The following is a 23,117-nucleotide window of genomic DNA, read 5'->3' as shown; positions in this document are numbered from 1 at the left end:
CTCACAGATGTTTATAGCTAGAATTAAATCTCTTTCTATCTTTCTGATCCAAATTCCAATGAAGAAATTTTACAGAAAAAAATTGATACAGCAACATTGACAGCATTTATTAAATCATGAGAAAAGTCAGACTTGAATGCTGGTTAATTTATGACATTACTTTTCCCATTATGATATCTAATTCTATTTTGAATAACATCAATGTTTCTGCCTCTATCACATTTATTAAAAGACTCCTTGAACTACTTGAGTCTTGTTAGTTAAATATATTTTGAGGATATAAGGAGTTAGACATTTATCATTCTGATGACAAACTGTTTTTTAAAATTATTATTTATTCTCAGCATGTTTACCAACTGGCAGAAAGTTTATATCGTCAGATTTTCCATGCTTAATGGGCACTGTGCAAAGTTCTGGCTGTATCTAAATGAGTATGCTATGTGTTTGGCAGAAATTATAAGATTTTGCCTCCCCTATAATACTGACCATACAATAGACTAGCTGTAATGCTTGCATTTTGATACTTTGATGACTGGCATAAGTGCTCATGATAACTAAAATCTACGTGGCAATTAACAGTGTTGCCCGTGCTAAAGGGAATGTCTGTCTGTGAGATCACGTTTCTTCCAGATGTTAATCAATCAACAATAGATTTGATATTGTATTTTCATATGACAACGCTTGGACATATGGAGAGGAATTTGAACTTCATAGGGATTTCTACTGTTCTCGAATGTATACATCATATGACATTAAGGTTATAATTATGTGGCCATTCTAAATGAAAAATACAGCCACACTATTTTATCCCATACAAGGACACCTCCCAGTGGTCTAGCTATAGAATGGCATGATAGTGAAAAGATTAGCCAGTTAGAACAGAAGCAAATCCGAAATGGCTGCAAAGAAGGAAGTGACTGATTGATTGATTAACTTAAAATCAATACGTTTAACCTAAGGAATGCAAAAGGAAGCAAATAGCATTGAAATCAGTACATCCTAAAAAAACTGAACATAATTTTAAACACATGGAAAGCATGGAAGTCCAGCAAGTGAGCAAAAGGCTGAGTAAAATTACTCAAGGATCAGAGGTTTACGAAGGCCATTGAGGAGTCAGGGTCTGGTTATGAACTGAAGGGTGAGTCCAGGCAGGACAGGTATATGACTTGCAGGGCTTAAGACAGCAGGGTTCCTGAGGAAAGAGAGACAGAGGTGAAGTGTATTCAGGCTGTTGGGCCCAATTGGTCCACATCAATGTTAATGCTCCCCTTGATTAGAATAGCTAACTCAGAGTTAAAAATATTCAATAACCATACCACTGGTCTCTGGAGAAGGGAATTCTAAAAGCTAATGACAGTCTTTGAGAAAAAATCAATTCTCACATATATGGCAGACCCCTTGTTTGTAAATGGTGTCCCCGAGTGATTATATTTCTTATATGGGGAATGAATCCTCTCACCATTAAGCTCCCTTCGATAAGGGGAGGTAGTGGCAATGTCACTGGGCTAGTAATCCAGCGGCCCAGGTTAATGCTTTTAAAGCATGGGTTCAAATCCCACCATGCCAGCTGGTGGAATTTAAATTCTGTTAATAAACCAGGAATCCATTTCAATAAATGGTAATGATAACACCATTGCTGATTGCCATTAAAAACAGAAGTACCTGTTTCTCTAGTTGCCTTCAGTGAATGAAATCTGTCATCCTTCCCTCATCTGATCTACATGTGACTCCACATCCATAGAATTGTGGCTGATTTTTAACTGAACTCTGAATTTTTTTACTTCATTCATGGAATGTGGGTATCACTGGCTGGGCCAGCATTTATGGCTTATCCCTAGTTGCCCTTAAGAAGGTGCCTTTAGGCAGGAAATTTGAGGATTTTGATCCAGCAACAGTGAAGAACGGTGATATATTTCCTAGTGAGGATGTTGAGTAGTTTGGAGGGGAACTTATGGGTAGTGGTATTCCCATGAATTCGCTGCACTTGTCCTTCCAGATAGATGTAGTCCTGGGCTCGGAAGGTGCTATCAATGGTGAATTTCGATAGTGCATCTTATAAATATGGCAGGCTACTGCTACTTAGCTTTGATAATGAAAGGAATGGATGCTTGTGGATACAAAACCAATCAAGCAGGCTGCTTTGGCCTGGCTGGTGCCAAGCTTGTTGAGTGTTGTTGGGGCTGCACCCAGCTAGGCAAGTGGGGAGTATTCCTTCACAGTCCTGACTTGTGCCTTGTAGATGATAGATGGGCTTTGGGAGTCAGGAGATGAGTTACTTGCCTTTGACATCCTGTTGTAGCAACCGCGTTTATATGGTAAGTCCAGTTGAGTTTCTGAGTTTCTGGTCAATGGTAACCCCTAGGATGTTGATAGTTGGAGGGGGAGGTTTAACATAGAACATAGAACATAGAACAATACAGCACAGAACAGGCCCTTCGGCCCACGATGTTGTGCCGAACTTCTAACCTAGATTAAGTACCCATCCATGTACCTATCCAAATGCCGCTTAAAGGTCGCCAATGATTCCGACTCTACCACTCCCACGGGCAGCGCATTCCATGCCCCCACCACTCTCTGGGTAAAGAACCCACCCCTGACATCTCCCCTATACCTTCCACCCTTCACCTTAAATTTATGTCCCCTTGTAACACTCTGTTGTACCCGGGGAAAAAGTTTCTGACTGTCTACTGTATCTATTCCTCTGATCATCTTATAAACCTCTATCAAGTCACCCCTCATCCTTCGCCGTTCCAACGAGAAAAGGCCGAGAACTCTCAACCTATCCTCGTACGACTTCCTCTCCATTCCAGGCAACATCCTGGTAAATCTTCTCTGCACCCTCTCCAAAGCTTCCACATCTTTCCTAAAGTGAGGCGACCAGAACTGCACACAGTACTCCAACTGTGGCCTAACCAAAGTCCTGTACAGCTGCAACATCACTTCACGACTCTTGAATTCAATCCCTCTGCTAATGAACGATAATACTCCATAGGCCTTCTTACAAACTCTATCCACCTGAGTGGCAACCTTCAAAGATCTATGTACATAGACCCCAAGATCCCTCTGTTCCTCCACCTGACTAAGAACCCTACCATTAACCCTGTATTCCGCATTCTTATTTGTTCTTCCAAAATGGACAACCTCACACTTGGCAGGGTTGAACTCCATCTGCCACTCCTCAGCCCAGCTCTGCATCATATCTAAGTCCCTCTGCAGCCGACAACAGCCCTCCTCACTGTCCACAACTCCACCTATCTTCGTATCATCTGCAAATTTACTGACCCACCCTTCGACTCCCTCATCTAAGTCATTAATAAAAATTACAAACAGCAGAGGACCCAGAACTGATCCCTGCGGAACTCCACTTGTAACTGGGCTCCAGGCTGAATATTTACCATCTACCACCACTCTCTGCCTTCGACCGGTTAGCCAGTTTTCTATCCAATTGGCCAAATTTCCCTCTATCCCATGCCTCCTGACTTTCCACATAAGCCTACCATGGGGAACCTTACCAAATGCCTTACTAAAATCCATGTACACTACATCCACTGCTCTTCCCTCATCCACATGCTTGGTCACCTCCTCGAAGAATTCAATAAGACTTGTAAGGCAAGACCTACCCTTCACAAATCCGTGCTGGCTGTCCCTAATCAAGCAGTGTCTTTCCAGATACTCATAAATCCTATCCCTCAGTACCCTTTCCATTACTTTGCCTACCACAGAAGTAAGACTAACAGGCCTGTAATTCCCGGGGTTATCCCTATTCCCTTTTTTGAACAGGGGCACAACATTCGCTACTCTCCAGTCCCCTGGTACCACCCCCGTTGCCAGTGAAGACGAGAAGATCATTGCCAACGGTACTGCAATTTCCTCTCTTGCTTCCCACATAATCCTAGGATATATCCCGTCAGGCCCGGGGGACTTGTCTATCCTCAAGTTGTTCAAAATGTCCAACACATCTTCCTTCCTAACAGGTATCTCTTCTAGCTTACCAGTCCATTTCACACTCTCCTCTTCTACAATACGGTCCCTCTCGTTCGTAAATACTGAAGAGAAGTACTTGTTCAAGACCTCTCCTATCTCTTCCGACTCAATACACAGTCTCCCACTACTGTCCTTGATCGGACCTACCCTCGTTCTCGTCATTCTCAGGTTTCTCACATACGCATAAAATGCCTTGGGGTTATCCTTGATCCTATCCGCCAACGATTTTTCATGCCCTCTCTTAGCTCTCCTAATCCCTTTCTTCAGGTCCCTTCTGGCTATCCTGTATCCCTCCACTGCTCTGTCTGAATCCTGTTTCCTCAACCTTATGTAAGCCTCCTTCTTCCTCTTTACCAGACATTCAACCTCTCTCGTCAACCAAGGCTCCCTCACACGACCATTTCTTTCCTGCCTGATAGGTACATACATATCATGGACACGTCATATCTGCTCTTTGAAAAAGTTCCACATTTCCACCACATCCTTCCCTGACAGCCTAAGCTCCCAACGTATGCTCCTCAAATCCTGCCTTACAGCATCGTAATTTCCCTTCCCCCAATTATAAAATCTACCTTGTTGTGCGCACCTATCTCTCTCCATAACCAAGGTGAAAGTCACAGAATTGTGGTCACCATCACCAAAATGTTCACCCACTAACAAGCCCACCACTTGTCCCGGTTCATTACCGAGTACCAAATCCAATATGGCCTCCCCTCTGGTTGGACAATCTATATACTGCGTTAGAAAAGCTTCCTGGACACACTGCACAAACACCGCCCCATCCAATCTACTTGATCTAAAGAGCTTCCAATCAATATTTGGGAAGTTGAAGTCGCCCATGACTACGACCCTGTGGCTTCTGCACCTTTCCAAAATCTGTTTCCCAATCTGTTTCTCCACATCTCTGCTGCTATTGGGGGGCCCATAGTAAACACCCAACAAGGTGACTGCACCTTTCCTATTTCTGACTTCAGCCCATACTACCTCCAGAGGCAGATCCCCCTCAAACTTCCTTTCTGCAGCCGTTATACCATTTCTAATTAGCAGTGCCACCCCCCCTCCTTTTTTCCCACCCTCCCTAATCTTACTGAAACACCTGTAACCAGGAACCTCCAACAGCCATTCCTGTCCCACATCTATCCACGTTTCCGTGATGGCCACAACATCGTAGTCCCAGGTACCGATCCACGCCTTAAGTTCACCCACCTTATTTCTGATACTCCTTGCGTTGAAGTATACGCACTTGAGCCCATCTCTGTGTCCGCAAGTAGTCCCTGTCAGTGCTACCTTCTCCACAGCCTCCCTACAGTCTTGGGCATCCTGACAAACAGCTAACCTACTTGCTGGACTACAAGTCCGGATCCCATCCCCCTGCCAAATTAGTTTAAACCCCCCCGAAGAGTGCTAGCAAACCTACCCCCCAGGATATTGGTGCCCTTCTGGTTCAGGTGCAACCCGTCCTGTTTGTACAGGTCCCACCTTCCCCAGAATGCAGTCCAATTGTCCAAATATCTGAAGCCCTCCCTCCTACACCAGCCTTGCAGCCACGTGTTCAACTGCACTCTCTCCCTATTCTTTGCCTCACTGTCACGTGGCACCGGCAACAACCCAGAGATGACGACTCTGTCTGTCCTAGCTTTTAGCTTCCAGCCTAACTCCTTGAGCTCTTGAATGACCTCCCCACCCCTCTTCCTACCTATGTCGTTGGTGCCAATGTGCACCACGACTTCTGGCTGCACACCCTCCCCCTTAAGGATTCTGAAGACACGGTCTGAGACGTCTCGGACCCTAGCACCCGGGAGGCAACAAACCATCCGTGAGTCTCGCCCATGTCCACAGAACCGCCTGTCCGTCCCTCTAACTAGAGAGTCCCCTATAACTAGCGCTCTCCTCCTCTCCCCCTTTCCCTTCTGAGTCTCAGAGCCACAGACCCCTTCACTGCAGCTTACACCTGCAACGCTGTCCCCCCCAACAGTTTCCAAAGCTGTATATTTATTTTTTAGGGGAACGACCACAGGGGAACCCTGCACTGCCTGCTTCTTCCCCTTCCCACCTCTAACTGTTACCCAGCTACCTCTGTTCTCCGGCGTAACTATGTCCCTGTAGCTTCTATCAATCACCCTCTCAGCCTCTCGAATAATCCTCAGTTCATCCAACTCCAGTTCCAGTTCCCTAACTCGTTCGGTGAGGATCAGGATCTGACTGCATTTCCTGCAGACGAAGTCGGCAGGAGTATCAGTGGTCACCCCTACCTCAAACATCCTGCAGGAGGAACATTTCACCGCCTGCGCTGCCATGACTGTACACTTTCTCCAAAAACAAGAACACTGAGTCAATAACACTGAGTCACTTACCTGTGGACTTTAAAGTTAGGTTAGAGGAGGAGGGTGGGAGGGAGGCCCTACGGAAGTAGGACCTGGGGTCTAGAACACACCCACTCAAATACTAATCACTTACCTTCCCGCCCAGCTATGCGCTCCAACCTCACTTCCGCTGCTCCCACTCAAATGACCGTTGGTGATTAAAGGGTGAGTATTTATACTCACAGTTCTCCTTCCCGGCTGCCCCTCTGTTTGCCGTCACTTCCTCTGCTGCTCCCGCTCTTTTTGTGAAGAGAGAATAAAAAACACCGCTGCCCGCTACAGGTAAGTAATTTTGAAACAAACTGTTTTACCTTAGCTGTAGTCTCAGTGATGGAAACACCATTAAATGTCAAGAGGCAATGATTAGATCATCTCTTATTGAAGATGGGCGGCACGGTGGCACAGTGGTTAGCACTGCTGCCTCACAGCGCCAGAGATCCGGGTTCAATTCCCGCCTCAGGCGACTGACTGTGTGGAGTTTGCACGTTCTCCCCGTGTCTGCGTGGGTTTCCTCCGGGTGCTCCGGTTTCCTCCCACAATCCAAAAGATGTGCAGGTCAGGTGAATTGGCTATGCTAAATTGCCCGTAGTGTTAGGTTAGGGGTAAATGTAGGGGTTGGGGTATGGGTGGGTTGCGCTTCGGCGGGGCGGTGTGGACTTGTTGGGCCGAAGGGCCTGTTTCCACACTGTAAGTAATCTAATGGCCATTGCCTGGTATTTGTGTTTTACTTACAAATGTTACTTGCCACTTGTCAGCCCAAACCTTGTTATTGTCCAGGTCTTGCCACACTTGAACATGGACAGCTTCTGTATCTGAGGAGTCATGAATACTGAACATTGTACAATCATTGGTGAATATCCTCACTTCTGACCTTATGATGGAGGGAATATCATTGATGACACTATCCTGGGGAAGTTTTGCAGAGATGTCCTAGAGCTGAGATGACTAACCTCCACAACTGCAACTATCTTCTTATGTGCCAGGTATGATTTGAACCAGTGAAGGGTTTGCCCCCATTCCCATTGATTCCAGTTTTGCAAAGTCTCCTTGATGCCAGGCTAGGATGAATGCAGCCTTGATGTCAAGGTCTGTCACTCTTCCCTTACCTCTAGAATTTAGCTATTTTGTCCATGTTTGAACCAAGGGTGTAAGGAGGTGAGGAGCTGAGTGGCCTGGCAGAACCCAAACTGGGCACTGAGCAGGTTAATTCTGAGCAGGTGCTGCTTGAGAGCACTATTGATGACTCCTTCCATCACTTTACTGATGATTGAGAGTAGACTGATGGGGTGGTAATTGGCCGGGTTGAATTTATGCTGCTTTTTGTGGACAGGACAATTTTTCACGTTGTCGGTTAGATGCCATATTGTAACTGTACTGGAACAGTTTGGCTAGGGGAGCGGCAAGTTCTGGAGCACAAGTCTTCAGTACTATTGCCTGAATGTTGTCAGAACCCATAGCCTTTGCAGCACCTATTGCCTCTGACCACTTCTTGATACCACATGGAGTGAATCAAACTGGCTGAAGACTGGTATCTGTGATGCTGGGGACCAATGGAGGAGGCGGAGATGCATCATCCACTTGGCACTTCTGGCTGAAGAGTGCTGTGAGAGCTTCAGCCTTATCTTTTGCACTGATGTGCTGGACTCTTTCATCATTGAGGGTGGGAATATTTGTGGAGCTTCCTCCTCCAGTCAGTTGTTTCATTGTCCACCACCGTTCATGACTGGTTGTGACAGGACTGCAGAGCTTAGATCTGATCTAATGGTATGGAATCGCTTGGCTCTGTCTAACACTTGCTGTTTATGCTATCTGGTATACTAGTAGTCTTGTTTGGTAGCTTTATCAGGTTGACATCTCATTGTTGGGTATACCTAGTGTTGCTCCTGGCATGGTCTCCTGCAGTCTCCATTGACCCAGGATTGGTCCCATGGCTTGATGGTAATGGTTGAGTGAGAAATATGCTGGGCCATGAGGATACAGATTGTTCTGAAGTACATTTTTGCTACTGTTGATGGCCCTCGGTGCCTCAACAATGCCTGAGTTTGAGTTGCTAGATCTGTCTGAATTCTGTCCCATTTAGCAAAGTGATAGTGCCACACAAAACAATGGAGTGTAGCTTCAACATGAAGCCGGATTTCACCTGCACAAGGAACATGCGATGGTCGCTCTTACTGATACAGTCATGGACAGATACATCTGCAGCTGGCAGTTTGAACAAAATGAGGTCAAGTATGTTTTTTCCCTCTTGCTGATTCCGTTACCATCTGCTACTCTCCCAATGTTGGCAGTATGCCTCAGATGTTAGTAATAAGCCTTTGCAGGGTTGGCAGAATTATTTCTGAGAGAAAGTGAGGACTGCAGATGCGAGAGATCAGAGAAGCGAGTGTGGTGCTGGAAAAGCACAGCCGGTCAGGCAGCATCCGAGGAGCAGGCGAATCAACGTTTCGGGCATAAGCCCGTTGTCAGAATTGAAGCTTGTGGGCTGAGAGATAAAATGGAGGAAGGTGGGGTTGGGGAGAAGGTAGCTGAGAATGCAATAGATAGATGAAAGTGGGGGAGAAGGAGGGTAGTGCAGATAGATGGGAAAGGTGGTGGACAGGTTAAGAGGGTAGTGCTGAGTTGGAAGCTTGGAACTGGGATAATGTGGGGGAAGGGGAAATGAGGAAGTAGTTGAAATCCATAGTTATCCCATGTGGCTGCAGGGTCCCAAGGCGGAATATGAGATGTTCTTCCTACAGGCGTCGGGTGGTTAGGGTTTGGTGATGGAGGAGGCCCAGGACCTGTCTGGCCTTGACAGAGTGGGAGAGGGAGCTGAAGTGTTCAGCCACAGGACAGTGGGGTTGGTTGGTGTGGGTGTCCCAGAAATGTTCTCTGAAACAATCCGCAAGTTGGCGTCCTGTCTCCCCAATGTAGAGGAGACCACATTAGGTGCAACGGATACAGTAGATGACATTTGTGAAGATACAGGTAAATTTCTGTCGAGTGAGGAAGGATTCTTTGGAATCTTGGACAGAGGGGAGGGGGTGAGGTTTGGGTGCACGTTTTGCACTTCATGTGGTGGCGGGGGAAGATGCCAGGAGTGGGTGTGGGCTGGTGGGGGGCCTGGATCTCACAAGGGAGTTGTGGAGAGAATGATCTCTCTGGGACCCTGATATGGGTAGTCAGGGAAATATATCTTTGATGGTGGGGTCTGTTTATAGTGATGAAAATGGTGGAGAATGATGTAATTTATACAGAGGCTAATGGGGTGGAAGGTGAGGACCGGGATGTCTGTCCTTGTTGCATTGGGAGGGGTGGGGTTCAAGGGCAGAGGTGCAGGAACTGGAGGAGATGCACTAGAAGACATTGTCGACCATGTGGGAAGGGAAATTGCGATCTTGAATGAAGGAAGCCATCTGGGACTTTATTCGATGGAATTGGTCATTCTGTATGACGCAGCGGAGGTGGAGGAATTGGAAATAAGGGATGGAGTTGTTACAGGAGGCAGGGTAGGAGGAGGTCTAGTCTAGGTAGCTGTGGGAGTCATTGGGTTGGTAGTAGATGTCTGTGGTTAGTCAATGCCAGAGTTGGAGATGGAGAGGTCCAGGAAGGGGAGGAATGTGTCTGAGATGGTCCAGGTGAATTTGAGGTCGGAGTGAAAGGTGTTGGTGAAGTTGATGAACTGTTCAACCTCCTCGTGGAGTACAAGGTGGCGCCGATGCAGTCAGTCATCGATGTAGCGAAGGAACAGGTGCCGGTATAGCTGTGGAAGATAGACTGGTCCACATATAGAACATCTGGGACCCATACAGGTGCCCATGGCTACCCTTTGGTTTGGAGGAAGTGGGAGGATTGGAAGGGGAAGTTGTTTAGGGTGAGGACCAGTTCAGCCAGATGGATGAGGGTGTTGGTGGAAGGGTACTGGTGGGGATGGCGTGGGAGGAAGAAACGGAGGGCTCGGAGGCCTTCGCGTGGCGGATAGGCGTGACAGAATTATTTCTGCCATTGATTTTTCCTGTGCATAGGTTGATGCCAAGTGATCTGTCTGGTTTCATTTCTTTGTTGAGACTTTGTAGCAATTGATATAACTGATTGGTTTGCTGGACCATTTCACAGTGCAGTTGAGAGTCAACAACATTGCTATGAATCTGGAGTTAGCCAGACCAGCTGAGGATGGCAGATTTCCTTCATTAGCGAGCCAGATGGGATTTTCGGGCAAATGACAATGGTTTCATGGTCATTAGTAGATTCTTATCTGCAGATTTTTCAAAAAACTTTAATTCAAATTCCACCATTGGCACTGATGGGATTGAAACCTGGGTCTTCCCAACATTTGCTAAGTTTCTGGATTAATCGCCTAACAATAATACTACTAGTCCAACAATGCCCCAGTGCAGTTAAGTTCAAAATCACATCTTACCTTTAAATAAAGGATTGGAAAATAAAATTAAACTGTCCGTACTAGCATTTTATAAAGTGCTGATTAGACCTCAGCTCCAGTATCATTGCTAATTCTGAATGCCACACCAGGAAAGATATAAAGGTCAGAGAGAATGAACAGAAAAACTTGACCAGGATGTGGTACTGGGTAAGATTTGTTTGAGGTAGTCTGTCACCAGACCTCATCTGTTTTTGCTTTGGCCTATCTGCCGATTTGTGGTAAAGAATATACCACTGTTGCGTATCTACAGAAGAGACACTGTTCTGAGATAGCAAGGTGAGTTATGCATGATAGCAATAAATAATATTGCTCAAGCAGAATTACTAAGAGCTCAGGAAGCTGGTACAAGGATCCTGCTCCCTTTGAAAGCTGGATTGGAACTCCTTGTCACACACAGTTGTGGTGGGCCCATTAGTAGAATGTGTTGGATCTAGGTTAATGTGAACATTAATGTCTTTAGAACCACTGGATGGAATTTATAGGGGCGTGAAGGACATGAACTGTTGGGAACAACTCATTGCATTTTCAAACAGACTTCTGGGCATCAAGGTGGGATTCGTGCTCAGCAACTGTGAGGTGCCTTTGACTGGGTGTTTATTGCTGATTATTGGCCTCATTAATTGCACCTCACTAATGTGCAGTTCCACAAGGAATCTTGATGTTGATAATTTCCAACACAAAGGTCAGAGTGAAAACTGGCAAATTAAGCTCACTGCTTGTTCCTCCAGACTGCTACGTATGGCATCTGACATCAACATTTCAGGGCACCTGCCACACCACCTTCCCTCCCCCATCGACAGATGCTGGCATCCAAACCCTGCCAGGATCCTCATGGCACTTCTTCAATCCACTGATGCTTCTGCTCCTCGAAGCTGCACTTTGAGGCACACTGGGAATTAGTATTGCTCTGTTGCCTGCAGGGCCAGGTACCCAGCTCAGAGATTGGACCAAGCTGTATCTCTGGGCTTTTCACTTGCTTTCCTAACACTCACAAACTATAAGCCTGGCTAGATGCTCATGGCATCCCTATCTTGCAGTTTTGATCTTTGTCTGCTAATAACATCATCTGCAATCAGACTTGCTCAATGTAATAGTACATTGATTTGTTCATCATCAGTCTTGAGGTATAATTTTGAGATGATGCTGTATTAGAAGAACTGTCACCTCCATGAAATCTAATTGTTATTCTACATGGTTCATCTCTGATCTGGAATATGCTGGGAAATATTTAAAAGGGACCTAAGGGGCAACTTTTTCACGAAGAGGTTGGTGTGTGTGTGGCATGAGCTGCCAGAGGAAGTGGAGGAGGCTGGTACAATTATAACTTTTAAAAGAACACCTGGATGGGTACATGACTAGGAGGAGTTTAGGTGGATATGGACAAAATGTAAATGGGACTAGATTAATTTAGGATATCTGGTCGGCACGGATAATTGGACCGAAGGGTCTATTTCCTTGCTGTACAACTCTGATTCAATATAATTTCAATATGCTGATCAATCTGTTTACTGAAAAGGTATTTAAAATCTGTATAATTTCAATATTGCTTTGAATGTGCTGTTCATTAAACTTGTAATCTTGTATTCATCAAATTGAATGACTCGGCATTTGAGAGACTCTATTAAAGGAATGTTGCAGTTATTTTCCACTCAAGTTAATGACGTCAAATGGCTTTGGATAGGAGAACAGTTCTGAACATTGAAAGAGATATCAGATTACCTGACCTGGCCTGTCTGAATTGGCGTAGCTCATAGAGTCCCTGCAGCACCATGACTCAGCAGTTGGAGCTTCTGGGACACAAGTCAGAATGGGCACTAGATTAAATGAAGTCTTGGATTTTTGGGTCAGGAGAAAATCAAGCTTCCTGGCAAGAAGTGGGAACTTGGGTGTTGAGGGCCAGGGCAAGATCACCACACCCAGGGCTGTCAATGATACAAATATTTCAGCAAGGGACCCCGTGCAATCTCTTCCCTAAATTCCCACAAAGTTCTGGGATACACCTGATCAGTTCCTGGGCATTTATCTATCTTTACGCATTTTAAAATCTCCAGCACCTCCTCTTCTGTAATATGGACACTTTTCAAGAACATCACTATGTATTTTCCCAAGTTCCCTAGCTTCCATGTCCTTCTTCGCAATAAATATTGATGTGAAATATTTGTTTCAGTATCCCACCCATCTGCTGTGGTTCCACACTTAAATGGCCTCGTCGATCTTTAAGGGGCCCTCTTCTCTTCCTAGTTACTTTGCCTTTAATGTATTTGTAGAATCTATTTGGATTTGCCTTAATCCTATTTGCCAAAGCTATCTCATGTTCCCTTTTTGAGGGAAATGTTTTCGCTTCAATAATCACTAAAGGTAATTCAGATGACAGAAACCAGGAAAGTGTGCAAGAAGATGCTGACGTGGAACAGAAGAATGAGGAATACAACTCACTTCAGATCACTGATCGATCTTTAATTTATATTATCCAGGCACCATGCCAGCCTGGTGAACGTCTGTAAAGATTCTCATCAATTGGCATGCCCATAAAGACTCTTAACAATTTTTAAACGTGCACCGTAGAAAGCATTCTATCCGGTTGCACCACTTTGTATGCCAACTTCACTGCCCAGGACCGTAAGAAACTACAGAGAGTTGTGTACAGACCCCGGCCCATCACGCAAACCAACCATTCATTAACTCCATCTCCATTTCTCGTTGCCCTAGGAAGGCAGTCAACATCATCAAAGAGCCCTTCCACCCTAGTTATAATTTCTTCCAACATTGGGCAGATGATGCAGAAGCTTAAACACATGGACCAACAGGTCCAAGCACAGCTTCCTCCCTCCTGTTATCAGGTTTCTGAAAGGACCTCTCAAATTTCAAGCCTAATATTGATCTAGCTCCTTGTGTACCTTCTCTGCAGCTGTAACATTGTATTCCTCGTTCTGTTCGATCACCCTATTCACTTTGTACGGTATGATCTGCCTGTGCTGCACACAAAACAAAAGCTTTCACTGTAAAAACTGCAGATACTGCAAATCAGAAACAAAAAGCAGAAATTGCTGGAAAAGCTCAGCAGATCTGGCAGCATCGGTGGAGAGAAATCAGAGTTAATTGAATGATCCTTCCTCAGAACTGATGGTAGTTAGGAAAACATCAGTTTATATACAGAAAGCTGGGTGGAAGGGGATAAGGAGTGGGGATAATAGGTAGGGGATACAGCCCAGAAACAGAAGAACAGTTGGGCAGAAAAGAGTGAAGTCGATATTGAGTCCAGAAGGCTGCACTCACTGCATCTAGGTACACGTGACAATAATAAATAAATCAAATAAACTGAATAAATTGAAATCACCGAGTTAAATTTCATGTCAGATGATAAAATGAAAGAAATTCAAGAGGAATATATGAATTTAACGAAATCATCGCTTTTATGATGAGCTTGCTGTATTTAGAATACTAAATGATTTATTGGCATTGAATCAGAGAAGGATAAACTGACATAATTTACATAAAAAAACACTTCATATTGAACATTGTTCAATTGTTGAAGGTCCAAGCACCTTCAAGCGTGTAATCAAAAACAGATCACTCCACTTTGGGCGACAAACTCCATCAGTGCAGTCAATTACCTTCCAAATGTTACATAAACAATAATAGACTTACACTAGAGGGAGCTAAAACTTTGCACAACAGGGAGTTGTAAAATGTTGACAGGTTTTACTCTTTACAAACAGCTGTGCATTGCTAGAGCGTTGGGAGTAAGTTGATGGATGCAGAGAGGGGTAAGTGCAATTTGAAAACAAGAGGTCGCATTGGCTGCTGAATAATATCTGAACAGCTAACAGAGATCCGGTATAGCAACAAGAATCTCCCTTCCCCTTTAGACCTGGGGGACCATTTGGAAAGAATGGTGAAAAGTAGCTTCGCAAACCTTCCGAGATTGTCCATTCTACGGGATAGATCGGATTATCAGGCCTGCTGACACATGGTGCCTTCATAAACTTCCATTTACATTATTACTTCTGCTTATAGTGTGGAAGCAGACCATTTGGCCCACTGAGTCCACGCCAACTCTCCAAAGAGCATCCCACCTTATCCTTGTAACCTTGCATTTCCTATGGCTAATCCACCTAACCTGCACATCCCTAGACAATATGGGCAATTTAGCATGGCAAATCCACCGAACGTTTGGACTATGAAAGGAAACCAGAGCACCCAGAGGGGACCACGCAGACATGGGATAACTATGCAAACTCCACACAGCCACCCGAGGGTAGACTTGAACCTAGGTCCCTGGTGCTGTGTGGCTGCCACATCTTGATATCAGAAAGCCCCAACTAGAATATTTGACTTGTTATTTAACAATGAGATGAATTATATAAGTTAAAGAAAACTTGCAAAAGTATTGAATGAAAAACATTATTGAATAATATTTAAGCAAAAATATTTTGGAATATATTAATAGTATTAACTGTGCAAAACACCAAGTAAATTGCACTCATTCAATTGAGGAAGATACAGTATATAAGTAGTTTCGTACAGTTTCATGACATCCTGTGATTCACAGCAGGTTATATAAACAATAAAGAAAAGCAACGTAAAAGTTGACACATCCGTTGATGCTTACAACGCTGCGTAGAAATGAAACTTCAGAGAGATAAAGATTTAGTTTTCAGAAAGAAGGAAAATCTGTTTGACTCCAGATTTAACACATATTGTTCCAGATCTTCCAGTAAGTATTGCTGACACTCATATTGCTGTTGCCCAGAAATATTTTGGCATCCTAATCTTTTTGGGAACTTGCACCCAGGACTTTTGATCCCAGGTGAAGTCTGGGGTCAGCGCAGCCATCCCCAGAGAAGACAAGTTAACACAAGGAAAATAGGTGTAGAGAGGGCATGCCTCCTTCTCACAGTGGCTGCTATATCCGGGTTAAAATTGAAAGATCACAGGTTTTTCAGTGATTGGAGTGAGTGAATGGGTAGGGGGGTGTTTGCGGAGGGGAGGCATTGGGTCAGGTCAGAGGATAGTCAGGTGGGTAGCAGTCAGTTTGGGTCAGGAACATAAATGGCTTATCTCAGAGTCATACTTAGTATTAATCAGCATCGGATCTCCAGGGTTAATAGTCTCACATGTGCGAGTCAAGTCTCTGACGGTGAGCTTCGCATCATAGATTTTTGTAGTGACTCCTAGACAGCAGAAACCAGTCCATTGCAAGTTTAAACTTTCAGTTTCTAAAATTTCTTCACAAACTGTGTCTGTCTATCTCCAGGCTGGCCAGGTTTGTGCAAGTAGTCAGCTGATTCAAAGCCACCCCACATGAAAGTTCCGTCAAATTTGAATGGCTATTTGATGCCTTGGGTTGAGCTAAGGATAAGAATGTCCAAATTCAAACAATAACGAAACCAAGAGTGCTATATTGGGAAAAATGCCGAGTCAGCAAACGAATCCCAAGACAGATTTTAAACCAAAAAAACAGAAAGAAACACTAAAAACACAGTACTGAAAACACAGCACAAGTACGCAATGTTAAAAATAAAGTGAAAAGACAAATGAACAGCAGAAGGATGGATGTCAAATCCTCTACCATGAATTGGAAAGCCACAAGTGTACTACTTGAGTTCAAATTTTTTAAACAAAGGCTAAAGCTATGCTTCATAGACCAACAGATGCAGAACTGGTCAAACCAGCTGTCATGATATTCATAGCTGTGGCTGAGAGTTTACACAGAGTCAATAATCTGAAGAGCAGAAAGATCCCACAAGAGTAGTGGAGTCCGTGATTGTCTAACCTATTGAAGCATGCAAACAGACCACTTGACAAAGAAAGGTTGTAGCATTTGAAAACTGCTAGTAAATGGCTGAAAATATAACATCGCTGCAGCTGGACACCAATACTTGCAAGCTTTAGATGCAGCAAACAGTACAGACACTGTAATCAAAACACAAAAACAAGCAAGCAAGTTATGCAACAAGTATGCTATATCCACCCAGTTTTGTGTTTCCCTCTCCCTCCCCCATTGTGTTTTTTTTAACTTCCTTTCTCCCCAGTTTCTCTCTTTTTCTTTCCCAGTCTATGTTTTTTCGTTCCTCTCTTGACCAGTTTATGTTTCTTTTTCGCTACCTTTCAGTTGATGTTTCTCTATCCCTTCTAATTTGTGTTTCTCTCTCTCTTTTCCAGTTTGTGGTTCTCTCCAGTGATTTGTGGTTCTCTCCAGTGACTCAGATGCCGCCATCATTAAAACCAGCAATGAAGTATTGTGTTCAAAATAATGGTGTGACCAGTAGGATTTAGACAATCAATTTGATGACAAACTATGAAATCAAATGCACAGCAAAGCCCACCCTGTGCTAAGAAAAGGGACCAAAAATTCAATAAGCATTCATAATTGACATGGGGATTGCAGTCCACAATTAACTGGTGTTTCACGTGAAAACAATGCTGCTACAGGGAAAATTTACACGGTCTTCTCATTTCCATGATGGTGGAATGAAGCTCAGCCCCATTTGTGTCTTAATTCCTGTAAGGCTTACATCAATTGAAGGTTCTTTTATCTGGGTGGGAAACAAGTCAGGAACAGGAAGAAACTTGAGTAATAGTGCAGCAGGTCTGAGAGAGGGTGTGGACAAAGTGCTGGAGACCTTAGTTCTGAAAGTTAAAACTAAGGTCATGTACTTTATCTACAAAGGCTAGAAGACCCTTGAGCCAGAGCTTGAAATACCTGGGAGACAGATAGCCACAGAAGTCAGAACAAGAGTCAAATTTGGATGCAGTGGAGCAATTTCAATGATCTCACTTGAGTGATCAGGGCCAAGGAATGTATCTTAAAATATGATATCCTGGTAACTGCATCTTCAACTTCATACTACTTGATACATCGCACACTCACCACAGACCATCAACAATCTCTAGCAATCAAGACTCAAGTTTAACATTTTGACACTCTACCCAACCCATGTACCACTACAGCAAATCTCTCGCACCCCCCCCCGTCACCCCCCACCTCACTGCTTCAATCTTCTTCCAGCTAAGTCAGCCTACCACCCAAATGCACTGCATTTTCTGACACTTTCCCCTTTGCAGGACAAGCTGGCTCATAATATTCAGCAGCAAAAGTGAAGCAGTGGAAGACACCACGTAATTACAATGGCAGAAAAATAGATCAAGGCCAGCAGTGTCATTGAATCCAATGATAAAAGCATGATTCTGCGTAGTGCACTTCATGAAATCTAACTTTGCACTTATTCCACAGTCTTGTAAACATGCACCTCTGCTTTCCCCTACCCTTGACCTGGGTGAAGTTATGCTTTCAGTTGCGCAAGAACCACCATTGGGTCAGCCAGTAGTCCTTGAGATACAGTGGAAGAGCTGACCTTTTCTGCTTTACAATTGTGTCAGCATCTCAGAATAATGTCTCTATTCCGCCAACATTTCTGTGTGTAGCACTAGCTAAACCAGCTGTGATGGCAGCCCTAATAATGAAATCTTTTACATTCAAATAATGTAAAAGAGGAGTCCTGAAGATTTCAAATAATGAGGCCACAACTATTGCCTTTGGTAACTTGTCTCAAGAAAACTTGCTCATACACCATCTTAGAAACAACTGGGCCTTGTGGCTTTTATGGATGCCTTCCTCATGTTTTGCCATTGTTGTTTCTGTCAATACCCATCAGTCTATTCTGCGTTATAGAACATGATTAGCATATGTTTTCTCTCTTTTTGTAGTTGTTATTCCCATCCAAATGCAATTTTTTGTGGGTGAAACACTTGTCATTTGATCTGACACTCAGATCTAGTTCTTGTCCATACCTTAGAAGACAGGTTAAGGATTAAATCTTCACATATGAAGCTACAAGCCACGCAGATGTGTGTGTTTTTTTTTTGGCGGGGGGAGAAAATAGAGTGTGTGTGGCCTTTCACCTCAGGGGGAGGTAACTGGCAAGGATTCAGATGAGGGCAATGCACAAGAAAAGTCTGATGGGCTTGCACACCAGCATACTTCATGTATCAGCCAGAGAGACTGTTGTCTTTGAGAAGGTGCATGGAAGAGCCCTGAACCAACTTACCAGAAGCTTTCAGGCAAAGCTTGAAATGCATGTTCACTGTGAGGGATTTGTAGCCAAGTCCACTTGTGAACCCAATTATAATTGAGCATCTTAGAATCAGAGCATCCCTACAGTGTGGAAGCAGTTCATTCAGCTCATTGAGTCCACGCCAACCTTCCGAACAGCATCACACCCAGACTGATCCCCCCACCCTATCCCTGTAATCCTCCATTTCCCATGGCTAATCCACCTAGCCTGTACATCCCTGGACACTGTGAACAATTTAGCATGGCCTGTTCGCCTAACCTGCATATCTTTGGACTGAGGGAGGAAACTGGAGCACCTAGAGGAAACACAAGCAGACAGTTGCCAGAGGCTGGAAACAAACCAGGGTAGAGGGTTGGGTCTGGGTGGGATGCTGTTCAGAGGATCAGTGTGGCTTTTAATGGGCTGAATGGCCTGCTTCCCACTATAGGTATTTTATAATTTAGTAAATGTAGGGATGCACATTTTTAAAAGCATCCTTTTATAGCCATATATGTATGCATATACATGAACAAATCAGAATAATCCGGTTCAGTCAAATTTTAAAACTTCATGTATATGCTGCAGTGTTTCTGTCCTGCAAATTCTACGATTGGTCACTCACGGCCCGAGACCCATTGCCTGAAGTGATGTTGGGCTCTCCCTGGATCTCCAGAGGCCGAGACTCCATAACGCCCATGAAAAACCATGCCTTAACTTCTCTTCTCCACAAATACTGCCTGACATGCTGAGTAGTCCCAGCAATTTGCATTTTTCTTTCAGATTTCCAGTATCAGTTGAATTTTGTTTTAGTTTATAGGAGTAGGCTTCTTATAGTGCCATAGTCATAGAGTAACACAGCGTGGAAACAGTCCAACCAGTCCACACCAACCATGTTCCCAAACTAAACTAGTTCCATCTGGCTGTGTTAGGCCTGAATTCGTCCTAACCTCTCTTATTCACGAACTTAACTAAATATCTTTTAAACATAGTAACTGTACCCGTATCCATCACTTTCTCTGGCTGATGATTCCACACGCAAACTACTCTCTATGTAAGAAAGGTGCTCCTCAGGTCCTTTTTAAATCTTTTCTCCTCTCACCTTAAAAATACGCCGCCTAGTTTTGAACTCCCTCCACCGTAGGGAAAAATCTCTTGTCATTCACTTTATCTATAATGCTCATGATTTTGTAAACCTCTATGAGGTCACCTCTCATCTTATGAATCCATGTGCTCCAATGTATAAATAGCATTGGCAGCATACCTCCTTTCTTGTAACTTCTGGAGGATTCCTATGATGACTTAAAGCCTTTGCTGCAACTGTCCCACTGTAAATATTATTTATCTTGGCGAGCACAAAGCTAGGTCGGTGAACCAGTTAGAGAATATGGCTATAAGACTAAACCAATTGATACAATGGATAACCACTAGAGCATGTTGTACAGCACATACATAGGAGGCTACATCAGGTAGCATAAGAGTAGTAAATTTTCTTCTAAATTGGTGAGAAATGTATTTCCCTCCCCATTACCACAATGCCCTTTTTAAATGACCTAATCTTGCTAAGATGTTGCTGGGATCACCACTCCCAAATTACCATCCACGTCACATACCATATTGACTTGGGATTGTATCACCATCTCTTCAATGTTCCTGGATCAAAATCCAGGAATTCTCTCTTTCTAATAGCATTGTAGGTGTAACTAAACCAGATGGACAGTTGCAGTTCAAAAAAATGGGTCAGCACCACCGACTCAGGAGCAGCCTGGGATGGGCAACAAATATTGGCTTTGCTGGTGATGTGCACCTCTCATTAAAGGATAAAGAAAAATATTTTCCCAACTAAAATGGCTCTTCTAACCTGGAACATTTTTTAAGATTCCCTACAGTGTGGACACAGGCCCTTTGGCCCAACAAGTCCACACTTACCCTCCAAAGAGTAACCCACCCAGACTCATTCCCCTACCCTATATTTATCCCTGACTAATGCACCTAACACTATGGGCAATTTAGCATGACCAATTCACCTGACTTGCATATCTTTGGCCTGTGGGAGGAAACCCACACAGACATGGGGAGAATGTGCAAACTCCACACAGACAGTTGCCCAAGGCTAGAGTCAAACCTGGGTCCCTGGTGCTGTGAGGCAGCAGTGCTAACCACTGAGCCATTGTGCCACCGTAAAGCTGTTAATATCCATGGAATTTATCAGTTACATATTTTTATCCTATCCATCTCACATTTTTGCTAAATTGTATAGGAAATGGAGAATGAAGTGAAGGAAGAAGAGAATGGGGTTATAGTAAAACTGTAGGGTTACAGCCAGGTGTGTGCAATTGAAATAGGCTGTAAAAATTGGAGTCTATATCAGACGCATGCAAATTTATATTCAGAGGATACAGAAAGCTATGAGGGCTAAAGGACATTTAAAGAGATATTGCGAGGCTTTGTGCACAATAAATTCCAAACATTAAATTCCAAATAAGCATGGAAGGCATGTGAAGGAAGAAGAGTTACAATCCCAAAATCCTTGGAAGGAGATAGCATTAGGAAGCAAAACTTACTGATTGGATTTGGAAATAGGAGAGATGAGATTTTATATATAAGTTGAATTATTATATATGTGGTGAATTATTTCAATACTTCATCTATCAACCTGGGCATTTGTACCTTGATTAATGGCTGATTTGTGGACAACTTTTATTAGTTGTGTGCTTTAACCAGATGCATATTTGTCATAGACCACAACTTGAATCATTTTTAATGCAAATTTATTTTAGATTTCAAAGTAGGCAAGGAAGATGACATGTATTTTAAATGTCAAGTTCCCCATTCCCTTAAAACTCCAGTTATTTATGAACCCTGGTTTCAGTTCCAGTGCTTCACCCAGCTGAAACCAAATGCTAAAAAGGAAATGAGACAAGCAACTTATAGTCACAAAATACAGAAGCTGGGGATGCTTTCTTAGACATTTTTATGCATTCAAACATAAGCTAAGCGCAGCTATGTGGTTAGGTACACCCTTTCTTTAGTTTAGTTCTCATCACTGACTGCTTCCTGTAAAATAAACCACATAGCCGGAACAAGTGTCGTGCAAAGATCATCTTGCTCAGACCCGATAGCAGAAAGTAGAGCTTAACCACACACCCACACATGCACACACAGAATTGATAGGATATATTCCTCAGATGAATTCTAAGAATAGAACAAAAGTTACTAAGAAACAGAGCCATATAACTTTTTTCTTTAATAAGGAATATCGTAGTGATTCTCTTTCATCTAAGCATTTGAGTGGATGACATTGTTTATATATTTTGTCCAAAGTTTCCCTTTTACTCGCCTGAGAAAAAGAATGTTGACTATTTTATTCTACTCACATATACCTTCAACCTGTCTACATGTAAAATATATGGAGAAATGCTCTGAATTATAACCAGCAATACATGTCACAACCTAACAAATAACTAATTTGTCAAGACAAAGGTACAAGTTCCATTTGGTCATTTCAATATTACCCCAATGGTAAACTGTTGACTAGTTATTGATAGTGTAAGCATTAAATTTGTACCTCTTGAAGATCGGCGTAGATTTCTCCTGGGATCCCTCAGTTTCATTTGAAGATACATGGCAGTGTAACTAGATGCCATACTGTATTGTGAAAAATCAATGATTTCTCCTTTTTCTAGCTTGGGTGCATTCAATTTGATAGAGTCATGTCTGTTCTTGTTATGCTAAATACTTCTGTTCTGCTTGACTAAGACCTTCCGCAGAACAGGAAATAGCCCTCTCCTACCTAATTGGTCAGAACATGCTTACATAGCACCAACAGTTTCTTGATACTGATAATTGTTTTGCAGTTAATGGTAGCAGTACAAGTTCACTCTTTTACACCTATTTTATTATCTGTTGATGGTTTAGCACATTTATGCAAATGATTAAAGCATGGCTAATTTGTTTCAGGCATTTATTCACACCAATTAATAGTAACAGATGAAAAAAAACTCCTGCAGTTAACTATAGAAACAGCTTAACCCTTTGCAGATGTATCAATTTTAACCACTTGGCCTCCTCATTCTGATAGCTAATGAATTTTAAGAATCAGCCCTCATTGGTACAGTCTTTGCCTGCTAGAGAGTATTGGTCATAGCAGCCTGCCCTTTCCCAAAGCTGGTTCTGTGGCAGCTTTGCAGAGGGAAATTTGAGATCCGTTTTGAAGGGAGCTTACATTCCTATTTGTAACATTGGTCTCTGTCATCATTAATGTCTCAATCTGTAAGGTGTGTTGGTGGTTTCCTG

General features: G+C 43.4%; 1 protein-coding gene across 1 annotated transcript in view; it reads right to left on the bottom strand.

Moving 5' to 3' along the window:
- Positions 1 to 22,540, bottom strand: part of LOC122564415 (genetic suppressor element 1-like) — a 374,593-nt gene extending 352,053 nt beyond the window's left edge. Inside the window, exon 1 of the mRNA XM_043719243.2 lies at positions 22,390 to 22,540. Coding sequence (XP_043575178.2) covers positions 22,390 to 22,468 — 79 coding nt within the window. The 5' untranslated portion in view covers positions 22,469 to 22,540. The remainder of the gene's footprint in view (positions 1 to 22,389) is intronic.
- Between the last annotated feature and the right edge of the window lie 577 nt (positions 22,541 to 23,117).

The sequence above is a fragment of the Chiloscyllium plagiosum genome, unplaced genomic scaffold (assembly GCF_037043375.1).
Source record: "Chiloscyllium plagiosum isolate Xiang-an unplaced genomic scaffold, Cpla_swu_hap1 HiC_scaffold_34, whole genome shotgun sequence".
Classification (NCBI taxonomy): Eukaryota; Metazoa; Chordata; class Chondrichthyes; order Orectolobiformes; family Hemiscylliidae; genus Chiloscyllium; species Chiloscyllium plagiosum.
The sequence above is the reverse complement of the archived record's forward strand: the minus strand, read 5'-3'. Positions and strand labels throughout refer to the sequence as shown.